Below are 12,026 nucleotides of genomic sequence, written 5' to 3' on the forward strand. Positions count from 1 at the left end.
TGCCGCAGGCAAATCTCGGAGGAAGACGAGAACTGGGAGGAGAACATCCAGGAGCTGCAGAAGAAGGTGACGAGTCTAAGGGGGCCTTCTCTGGAGGGGAGGAGGAGGAGTGGGGGGAGGGGGGGAGGGGGGGGAGGAGGGGGAGGGGGGGGGTCCCGCGGGGTATTTTTTGGCTCCCACCCCCCCCAAATTTCTGTCTTTTTTTATTCCGTGCGTAGAGGCTCCATAGGGACACATACCGATGGCACAAGAGGGATTGGACACTCGGCACAATAGGATCTCTAGACTGTGTCTGTCTCTCTGTCATTGTCTAGAGACACAGAGACACAGAGACTTAGAGACACAGAGCGCGCTCTCTCTCTCTGTCTCGAGACAAAACAACGAGTGGAGCGCCGGGCGACGAAAACGCTGAGACTTGGCACAGCAGAGGGGATTGGGCGGTGCTTCTGTCGGTCATCTCAGTCGGTCAACCCATGGCACCTGCTGGGTCTGTCCCGTGACCTCCTTGCCAGCGAGCCTTCGACACTTCACGTGATGGCCTCAGGGTGCACCTGGCCTGGCACGGGAGCCGCAGTGAAGTCACCGTCAGTTGTTGTCGTGCACGAAGTGAACCCTGTGCGGTGTGGAAACACCAACAATGGGGAGACAAAGGCGGCCGGGCGTGGTGCTGGCCACCCGCCCCATCCGTGCGCCGTGCAGGCCTCCGTAGCACTTGCCCCGACCGTCTGTCGAGGCTACACGGGTGACCTTTGTCTTTGCGTTGGCAGCACCACATTACGGACACGGCGCTGCTCTGCAAGTGCGTCGCCGTCACGAGCGCCGTGCTCGCCACCTTCTTCGTCAGCTCCCTCGTCCCCGGCATACACCTCGACCTCGGTAAGGTCACCGCGACCTCGGTGACGTCACGGTGACCTCGTGAGGTCACGGCTACCTCACTGACGTCACGGCTACCTTGGTGAGGTCACGGCAGCCTCGTGAGGTCACCGCTAGCTTGGCTTCATGTCGGGTCAAATCTCTGCTTCAGTGTTCATCGCTGAGGCTCAGAGAGTCAGACTAAGGCTTCATGCCATGTCACTGCTAGTGCTGGCTGACGCATTGTGTGACGCTGATGATATTGATGCTGATGATAATGATGTTGATGATGCTGGTGATGATGCTGGCGATGAAGCTGATAATGTCGATGATGCTGATGATGCATTTGCTGATGATGCTGGTGATGAAGCTGATGATGTTGACGATGCTGACGATGCTGACGATGCTGATGATGTTGATGATAATGATGATGCTGATGATGCTGACGATGTTGATGCTGATGTTGATGCTAATGTTGATGCTGATGTTGATGCTGATGATGCTGACGATGTTGACGATGCTGATGATGTTGATGCTGATGTTGATGCTGATGATGCTGACGATGTTGACGATGTTGACGATGTTGATGGCCGTGTGCAGGCTGGATCGCCATGCTGGGTGCCATGTGGCTCCTGGTGCTGGCCGACGTTCAGGACTTTGACGTCATCCTGCACCGCGTCGAGTGGGCCACGCTGCTGTTCTTCTCCGCGCTCTTCATCCTCATGGAGGTGCCGACTCGAGACAGAGACAACGATCGCCCCCCCCCCCCGGCGTAGCCGCTACCGGGCCTTTGTCTCCCCGGTGACGATGTTTACACACCGCACCAGGTATTTATTTGAGGCTGAGTCGATCTAGGGGAGGCCCAGGACCAGTTCAGATGATCGTCACCGGTGTTAGCCACGAGCGGGAATAGAACTCGGGTCGCCAGGTTCGTAGCGTAGCGCGCTGACCGCTACCCACACACACACAGACACACACACACACACACAGGTACACACACACACCGAATCACACACAGACACACAGACACACACAGGTACACACACACCGAATCACACACAGACACACACACAAAGATACAACAAAGATCATTCTCGCCATCATCATCGTTGCTTTACATTTTTTGTATCGCGGTCGATGTTCATCATCATCAATCATTTTTGTCATCATAATTGTCATCAATGACGTCATAATTATCATCAAAATCATCATCAATGTCATGACCACGATGATAGTGATCGTCGTCATCGCCATGATCCATTTCCGTTGCCTCTCCGACCTCGTGACCTCGCGACCTCGTGACCTCACGACTTCGCGACCCCGTGACTTCTTGACCTCACGACCTCGTGACTACATGACCGCGTAACTCCGCGACCTCGCGACCCTATGAACCCGTGATCTCACGACCTCACGACTTTGTGACCTCGTGACCTTGTAACCTGACCTAACGACCTCACGACCTCGTGACCTCGCGATCCCATCGAGGCGCTGTCCGGGCCCACCACACGTCAGCTGTGTCTCTGTTTCTATTGTCACCACGCGTCAGCTGTGTCTCTGTTTCTATTGTCACCACACGTCAGCTGTGTCTCTGTTTCTATTGTCACCACGCGTCAGCTGTGTCTCTGTTTCTATTGTCACCACACGTCAGCTGTGTCTCTGTTTCTATTGTCACCACGCGTCAGCTGTGTCTCTGTTTCTATTGTCACCACACGTCAGCTGTGTTTGTTTTCGTTGTCGCGCTCGCAGGCGTTGGCTCACCTGCGGCTCATCGACTACATTGGACGGCAGACGTCGAGTCTCATCAAGGTGGACACGTGGCCCCGCACGCACACACGGCACGCCGGGGGACTCCTCGGGGGGGGGGGGGGGAGACGCGGGGGGACACTGAGAGACACTGGGAGACACAGGGAGACACTGGGAGACACAGGGAGACACAGAGAGACACAGAGACACAGGGAGACCCTGGGAGACACTGGGAGACACTGGGAGACACAGAGAGACACAGGGAGACCCTGGGAGACACTGGGAGACACGGGGAGACACAGAGACACAGGGAGACCCTGGGAGACACTGGGAGACACGGGGAGACACAGAGACACAGGGAGACCCTGGGAGACACTGGGAGACACGGGGAGACACAGAGAGACACTGGGAGACACTGGGAGACACAGGGAGACACAGAGAGACACAGGGAGACACAGGAGACACAGAGAGACACAGGGAGACACAGGGAGACACTGGGGGATAGGGGACAACACGAGTAGTGTGACGACGACGTTGTTGTTGTGGTGGTTGTGTTGTTGGTGTTGTTGTTGTGTTGTTGTGTTGTTGTGGTGTTTGTGTTGTTGATGTTGTTGTTGTGTTGTTGTGTTGTTGTGGTGGTTGTGTTGTTGATGTTGTTGTTGTTGTGTTGTTGTGTTGTTGTGGTGGTTGTGTTGTTGATGTTGTTGATGTTGTTGACGTATCCCCGCAGGCCGTGCCGGCGGAGAGCCGCCTGGTGGTGGCGTGTGTCCTCGTCCTGTGGGTGGCCGCCCTCGCCTCGTCCCTCATCGACAACATCCCCTTCACGGCCACCATGGTGCCCTCACACACAACAACAACAACCACCACAACCACCACAACTACCAATTACAACCAGCTTCATCAGGCGACAGCCAGATTTGTGGCTAAATCCTCCCGAGTCGTTCCTTGACGTCGCTTGCGAGCCCTTCACGTGCGAAGGGGGAGGGGGGGTTAGTGAATGCATCTAAATGACAATGGGCATCGATTGGGTTATCAATGTGGTAATCGGCGTACATTACACACGCACATTGATCTTGCACCTGCTGTCGATTGTGTGCACTACAATAGCAGGACCTGTTGTTGGCTGCGGCGTGCAGGTAATCACTGTTGACGCATGGGGACCTGTAGAGGAATGCATTTAAACATTGCATTGTTTGATGATTCGCTTGCAAGCAGTGCTAATCCTGTAGCTATCCGACCGGTTAAATTCAGTTTTATTTATCTCAATTTCGATAGATTCTCTACTTAGTCTTGGCCAGTAGTAGCTAGTTTTGCACAGAACTCCAACATTATCAAAATTGAGTGTCCTTGTTGGCACGCGTGTCCTGCTACTGCCGACAGTTGTATCTGGCAGTGTTCCATATTCATTTGGTGTCCTCTTAGTCTCGTGCTGATCGTCCTCTCTGCCCAACGTCGCGTTTGCCGCAAGAGCACTTCACCCGGTGTTCATAGCTGCGGTAACACATCTCTTGTGCCAGATGTGAATTTCTGTGTTTTATGCACCGTGCCAAATCTGACTCGGGTGTTTTGTTTTTCCCAAAATCTGACTAGTTTATCAGTTACTCCCGCAATGTTTAATAGTTTAAATTACTTGGTCAGTCTCAACTCTCGTGTTATTTAATTTGGTTTTGGCATTCAGGGCCCTGTTGATTTGTGCATCATTGTCACCGTTCAATTGCAACGCTTCTTCTTTAACATTTCACTTCTCACACCATCACCACCTGACACTTTCTTAGCCCGATGTATGAGCGTCTTGATGAGAGTGGATTTCTGTGCGGGGTGATCGTGTGCCACAGTGCGCACTTGCTCCAACAGCCTGTGTGGGCTACACGGGGGATCTTTGCCTCTGTGTGTGCGTGTCACAGATTCCGGTGTTGCTAAATCTGAGCCAGGACCCGGATGTGAACCTCCCGATCAAGCCGCTGATCTACTCGCTGGCATTCGGAGCCTGCCTGGGAGGTGATGGAGGAGATGCCCTCTGATCCATCACCATACCCAGTGACTTACACCCGTTGATTCAATACCCACTGATCCACCGCGTCTGTAATTCCGCACAATCAGCAGCGAGAAAGGTAGCCGGGTGGCGATGGTGGTGGTGATGGTGATGACAGAGAGTGATGATGATTATGATGATGTTGATGTGTGTTGAAAATTAAACACTGAGTGATGATGATGTCGGTGGTGATGGTGATGGACCCCTGATGATGTTGATGATGTTGATGATGTTGGTGACGATGGTGATGATGATGTTGGTTGTGTGCGTAGGGAATGGAACTGACGACGATGATGATGTTGACGATGATGATGGGCGTATGGAATGAACATTCATGATGATGATGATGTTGATGTTGACGATGTCGATGATCGTGTGCGCAGGTAACGGAACGCTGATCGGAGCGTCGTCCAACGTGGTCTGCGCTGGCATCGCGGAGCAGCACGGATACGGCTTCTCATTCATGCAGTTCTTCAAGTGAGAGGCGCGGCTACACACGCACAAAGACAAAGACGCCCCGCATAGCCTCACCCACCTTTGACGCAAGCGCTGTTAGTGAGCAGCACCTATGAAGGCCGGCGCCACCACACGAGGGGGCGGGTGGCCAGCACCACGCCCGGCCGCCTTTGTCTCCCCAGTGGCGATGTTTACTGCACACCGTGCTGGGCTACTAGTTTGAGGCTGAGGTGACCTCGGTGAAGTCCGGGACGGTTCAGATCATCGTCACCGATGTTGGGGATCGAATTCGGGTCGTCGGATTTGGAGTGCACCGCGTTTATCTGAACCGGTCCTGGGCCTCCCCTAGGTCGACTTAGCCTCAAACGATTACCTGGTGTGTGGTGCGGTGCTGGCTACCCACCCCCTCGTGCGCCGTTCCGCCCTTCATAGGCGCTGCTCGCTGACAGCACTTGCCCCTACAGTCTGCTAAGGCTACACGGGGGATCTTTGTCTTTGTCCAGGCTGGGATTCCCCATGATGCTGCTGTCCACCACGGTGGCCACGGCCTACCTCCTCGTGTGCCACGGGGTGCTCGAGTGGAACTCGTAGGGGACTCCGGGACCCGGGGACTCCGACGGCGCTCCGACGGGCCTCTCGCGCCGTGAACCCTGCCGGAGTTGGGCGTCTTCGCTGTCGCTGCGGCGACCGCTACGGATCGGCTGTGTGTATCCTAGTGGTAGTGCCTTACGCCAGCCGCTCAGGCAGCGTTCTGGGGAAGAGTGAGCGGGCGAATGTCGTCCCTGCGTCTTGATGGGGTTCGCTTCATCCCGTGGTCAAATAAAGGATCGGACGACACGATGTGTGTGTGTTTGGGGTGTGTGTGTTAGGGATGCGTGTGTGTGTGTTAGGGATGTGTGTGTGTGTTAGGGATGTGTGTGTGTGTTCGGGATGTGTGTGTGTGTTAGGGATGTGTGTGTGTGTTAGGGATGCGTGTGTGTGTGTTAGGGATGTGTGTGTGTGTGTTAGGGATGTGTGTGTGTTAGGGATGTGTGTGTTCGGGATGTGTGTGTGTGTGTGTGTTAGGGATGTGTGAGACACACACACCCAGAAGTGACACACACCCAGCAGAGATACGCACGATTTCGCCATAACTGCAATGTATTTGATGCACCACATTCATGTACACGCCTGCAGACGCCTCTCTCTCTCGACGTCTCCGCAACAGGGTGGAGAGGGAGGGGGCACGACACGCCACGAGTGGAGATAGAACGTCACGAGTGGAGATGGAACGCCACAGGTGATTCGTTTTCGTTCACAAAGTGCTCGGCTTTGACACCACAGTTACAGGACAACGTCGCATATCCCACCCTCGCAATGTAACCCAATGCAGCGAAACCGGAGTCATCATCAGTATCAGTAGTGGTGGTTATTATTATGATTGTATCGCCTGTCAATGACTCGGCCGAACGAGTCAACATTCCCTGCTGCTCGAGAGTGGCTTGAGGTGACTCGAAGCGGCGGATTCGTGTCGCTCGCTCGCTCACCGTGGGTGAGTTTGACGGCAAATACTCACCCGCTCACTCACCCTCCCACCCGCTCACTCACCCTCCCACCCACCGATCTACTCACTCACTCTCCCACCCATCCACTCACTCACCCTCCCACCCACTCACCTACCCACCCACCCATCTACTCACTCACTCTCCCACCCACTCACCTACCCACCCACCCATCTACTCACTCACCCTCCCACCCATCCACTCACTCACCCTCCCACCCACTCACCTACCCACCCACCCATCTACTCACTCACCCTCCCACCCATCCACTCACTCACCCTCCCACCCACTCACCCACTCACCCACTCACCCACTCACTCACCCACCCACTCACTCACCCACCCACCTACCCACCCACCCACCACCCACCACTCACTCACTCACTCACTCACCCACCCACCACCCACTCACTCACCCACCCACCCACTCACCTACCCACCCACCACCCACCACTCACCCACTCACTCACCCACCCACTCACCCACTCACCCACCCACTCACCCACCACCCACCCAATCACTAACTCACCTACCCACCGACCCACCACCCACCCACTCGCTCGCTCACTCACTCACCCACCCACTCACGCACCTACCCACCCACTCGCTCACCCACCCACTCACTCACCTACCCACCCACTCGCTCACCCACCCACTCGCTCACTCACTCACTCACCCACCCACTCACTCACCTACCCACCCACTCGTGGGGAAGGAGCCACAACGCCTCGAATCTCACAGCCGTCAACCCCTGGTCAGTGCCCCACCTCGTCACGGACCAACTCGGCCCTCATTGGTCACCCCGTGCCCCTCCCTTATACATCTCAACGTCCATGCCACAAAGTCCCATCACAAGGGAGAAACACAAACAAAGAGACTAAAGACATTGTGTAGCCCGTCCCCGTACAATAATGCGTGGTGAGCCGTGTGGCTTGACAGCTGTGGAATATCGTGTCCCCCCCACCGCGGCCACGTGGCCGCCTGCCACGTGGTGACTGCTTCGGCCATCGTCAACCCCGCGGCTCGCATGCGCCCGCCACGGCCTGGATCCTCGCCAGAACGCAAATCGGCGGTCCGGGCGGGCGGGCGGGCGCCGTGGAGATGGAGCGCCGTGCCCAGCGTGAGAGCAAACGTCATCAGGTCGCCACGTAAGAACGGGGCAATAGCACGGGAGGTGTCAAGATGTTCAAACACCAAACGGAAACCGTTCGCGAGGAATCCTCTCACTGCATCAGCCACGCTCGCTACTTGTGGCGAACAGAGAACGAGCAGCACGCCCCGGTCGTCTATGACGTCGGTGGTGACGATGCGTTGCCTTTGACGCTGATTGGTCCACACCAGAGACAGCTTCCTCTAGAGCCCGGTCTCACAGCGTCAGAGCAGAGGGCAATGCCACCACGTGACCATCACAGGGGCAATGCCACCACGTGACCAGCACAGGGCAATGCCACGAGGCGACCATCATAGGGGCAATGCCACCACGTGACCATCACAGGGGCAATGCCACCACGTGACCAGCACAGGGCAATGCCACGAGGCGACCATCATAGGGGCAATGCCACCACGTGACCATCACAGGGGCAATGCCACCACGTGACCAGCACAGGGCAATGCCGCTGTAGGGGCATGCAGAGCTCGGTGTCAGCAGCTACAAAGCTCCCAGAACATCAGATCGGTAACAAACCGAATCATCATCCCTAAGCACTCCCTCCGGATATATTTGTCTCTGCCGTAACAATAAAACTACTACGACATTAATTATCGTTAGTCGTGGTCGTAATTTGTAAAATCAGGGCCTTCAATTTGTCAAGCAGCCGTCAAAGTTTGCCACTTCTTTGACGGCGGATTGGCACGGATGTTTGGCACGGATGTTTGGCACGGATGTTTGGCACTCACAATCTGACACGGAATTCTCGGTGACCCTTTGGCTTGGAGTGTGGCCGCGACTCTGCTCACAAAATCCACGACTCCCCCCCCCCCCCCCCCAGGCTGGTGGCGACCCCCCACGCCACCCCCACGTGGCCTGCCGCAGACTGCCGGGGGGCGAGCACACGAGGGGGTGGCTGGCCAGCAACCACGCCCGACCACCTTTGTCTCCCCGATACTTTTTTTAAACCCTGCGCCAGGTACTCATTTAAGGCTGAGTCGACCTAGGGGTGGGTGGGTGTGGAGAGGGGGGGGGCCCAGGAATGGGGTTCTGATTTCTGATATTCGCCTCCGTTATCGATCGCTGGACATGGAGTCGAACTCGGCGGGCTGGGGTTTGTAGCAGAGGCGAGGTGGGGACGTCGGGGGCGGGGTGGAGGGGAGGAGGAGCGGGCGAGGACATACAGGAGAGGGGGGGGGGGGCTCGGGGGGGGGGCTGGGGGGGGAATTCTGTGGGGGAGGGTGATGATGGTGGTGGTGATGATGATGGTGGTGGTGATGATGGTGGTGGTGGTGATGGTGATGATGGTGGTGGTGATGATGGTGGTGATGATGATGATGGTGATGATGATGGTGGTGATGATGGTAGTGGTGGTGATGGTGGTGATGATGATGATGGTGGTGATGATGGTAGTGGTGGTGATGGTGGTGGTGGTGATGGTGGTGGTGGTGATGGTGGTGGTGATGGTAGTGATGGGACTGCGAGGGTGGTGGGGCCTGGGGCCACGTGTCGACCGTGCGACGCGCTGCGGGACCTGGCAGAGGGAAGGGAGCGATGGCGACATACGGCGCCACCCACAACACCTGGTCATGACCTCGTGACCTTTCCTTCAACAAGACTGAATGATTGTCATAACGTGATGGTGATCACGACAGTGATGGTGATGATGGCGATGATGATAGTGACAACGTATGTACATTGAACTTCTTTCGCACCGTATGATGACAGCGGGTCCTACTAACCCACGGAATGCACACGCGCCGCTGATGATGATGATGATATAAATTGTTATTTCCCCAAAGTTGAATCGTGTACATCTCTGTTCCCACGCGTTTCTTCAATAATTCTGGTGAAATATACATCACGGATATTGTCAGAGTACACAGATTGGGCTGTGACGTGGACAAGCAACGTGCTGGTTGTATAAACGCAGGGAAGAACAAGAACATTCAAGTGCCAAGCTGCTCCACATTCCCATATCGCGGCTCGCTATCTTGGCTGCAGGAGGAATACTGAAACTAAAGCCAGAAACTTATTTTATTTTACCGGGTAAGGCCCCCTGAGCCACCAACGATAGCTGAGCTAAGTGGCTTATCAGCATCACCATCACCACCACCACGTGGAAATGTAGAGCAGCAAAAATACTCTGAACGCTGTGACGTCCATTCTAAATGTGGAGGGAAAACCCGGAGAGAGAGAAAGAGAGAGACGCAAACTCCAAATCTACAGCAGCAGCAGCAGCCGCCGGGGTCAGGGCTGGGATCGAACCCACGACCTCCTGTACAGCCGGCGAGGGAGTCAACACCTCCTGGCCACATGACCATCTCCTGACCACGTGACCATCTCCTGGTCACGTGGACACCTCCTGGCCACGTGGACACCTCTTGACCACGTGGACATCTCCTGGCGTCGAGTGGCTGCGGGAGCCACGTGACCCCCTAGAGAAATGCCCTTTCTTGCGAGCGGTGTTCATCAATGCTTAAACTCCCTCCCCCCCCCTGTATTCTAGAAACAAGGAATTTCCACATTCCTATGACAGGGGCAGTCCATCCTCAAACACCACAATGGCAGCAACAAAGACAAAGATCCCCCGTGTATCATCAACAGACTGTTGGGGCAAGTGCTGTTCGTAGCACCCATGAATCACCATCCCACAATCGCCATTAATCATCACCGTGGGGTGGTTAAAACATGAGTACCGCGTTGTGGGGCAGTCGAGTGTGCTCATCCTTACTCTCGTGGTGACTGGTCCTCGTCCTAGGAATGTGGAATTTCGGAGCGAGGTGTGTCTTGTTCCTTACAAACACAATAGTAGTGTATAGTGTAGTTTATAGTAGTGTATAATGTAGTGTATAGTGTAGTGTATAGTAGTGTATAGTGTAGTGTATAGTAGTGTAGTGTATAGTAGTGTATAGTAGTGTAGTGTATAGTGTATAGTAGTGTAGTGCCTCCATAGAGCCCAATGTGTTTGCTTACTGACCATTCCCCTGTTAACGACGCGCTGTTGTTGGTACAGTAAATATAAATTAATGCATTGATTAACCGTGTTTATTTTAATATTACGTGTAAATATATTGTTAGTATCTTTCTGTGTTAATATCCATTGTTTAAATGTTATAAAGTCCATTTTGTGGGTGAAAGAGGGTAACTTTCAATGCTACCTTAACCGTGCATTTTCTCTATTCGCTCAATGACCAAATCACCGAACGACCAGTTTCGTGGCACCAATGCCCGTCGTCAGGAGGGCTTCTACTATGTTTACATACAGAGCTGACTCAGACAGGGGCGACACCAGCTTTTGGCCAGGGGGTCTTAATCCAGCAGTGGATTGATCATAGCCGACGACGGCGATGATGTTGGTTTAACAATTCAAAGAAATAACCACGATGCGGGGAGTTCGTATTGCGTGGGACTTCGGAATAATTAGTGGTCATCAGTGAGCCATGCCAACGACAGGGCCGCTACGAATGCCAATCGTATCATCAGTTTAACACGGAGGCTTTCACGACCAATGGTATCCACAGTAGAGGAGTTTGGGGTTAGATCGCGTGAATAAATAAATGCATCGTTAAACCCCCCACCACCCGGCACGGCCCTTCAGCGAGGGTTGTCGCGTACACAGAACGTGCCAAATCGTTACCAGTATGGCACCACCGGTCGTGTGTGGGAGAGTAAACCCACTACGACGTTTGCGATCTGAGTACGACGTTTCACCAGCAATTGCAACCAGCATCTTCAGGCGACAGCCAGACTCGTGGAGAAATCCTCCTGCTTCGTTCTTGAACAAATTTCTCCACAATTCTGGCAGTCGCCTGATGATGCCGGTCGTAACTTCTGGCGAAACTGTCCAACACAAAAACCGTTTAGTGCTCAACTAGTAACTCATTGGCACGTTTTGTTCACGTGACAACACCTCGCTAAGGGGCCGTGCCGGGTGGTGGCGGTGTGTTTAACGACCCACGGCTCGCACGAGGAGCGGCGCCGTTGCCGGAGCGCAAAGCCACGCTTCAGTCCGAAGGAAAGGGGGAGCAAGGAAAAGGAGAAACCTTATAGACCCTGTGACGTCAACCGCGGTTTGCATCCGAGCGCGGGCGAGCGCTTTCGCGCGACGTGAGACTGGATGGGACGGCGCGTGCGACGGCGGGCGTCTCACGCTGGGACGGCCGCCACCGTCCGGGACGCCACCGAATGCCACCGTGGGATTCACCGCCGTTGTCGTTTTTCCGTTGTGCTTTTTGTTGTTGTTGTTGCTGCCA

General features: G+C 54.8%; 1 protein-coding gene across 1 annotated transcript in view; it reads left to right on the forward strand.

Annotated features, from left to right (window-relative positions):
- The window catches only part of OCA2 (OCA2 melanosomal transmembrane protein), a 34,919-nt gene extending 29,245 nt beyond the window's left edge, over positions 1–5,674 (forward strand). The window contains exons 16-23 of the mRNA XM_078881135.1: positions 9–66; positions 768–876; positions 1,453–1,580; positions 2,599–2,658; positions 3,326–3,430; positions 4,500–4,593; positions 5,011–5,104; positions 5,587–5,674. Of these exons, the coding sequence (XP_078737261.1) occupies positions 9–66; positions 768–876; positions 1,453–1,580; positions 2,599–2,658; positions 3,326–3,430; positions 4,500–4,593; positions 5,011–5,104; positions 5,587–5,674 (736 nt within the window). The remainder of the gene's footprint in view (positions 1–8; positions 67–767; positions 877–1,452; positions 1,581–2,598; positions 2,659–3,325; positions 3,431–4,499; positions 4,594–5,010; positions 5,105–5,586) is intronic.
- Positions 5,675–12,026: the final 6,352 nt, after the last annotated feature.

Source organism: Lampetra fluviatilis, chromosome 60, assembly GCF_964198595.1.
Source record: "Lampetra fluviatilis chromosome 60, kcLamFluv1.1, whole genome shotgun sequence".
In the NCBI taxonomy this organism is placed as follows: Eukaryota; Metazoa; Chordata; class Hyperoartia; order Petromyzontiformes; family Petromyzontidae; genus Lampetra; species Lampetra fluviatilis.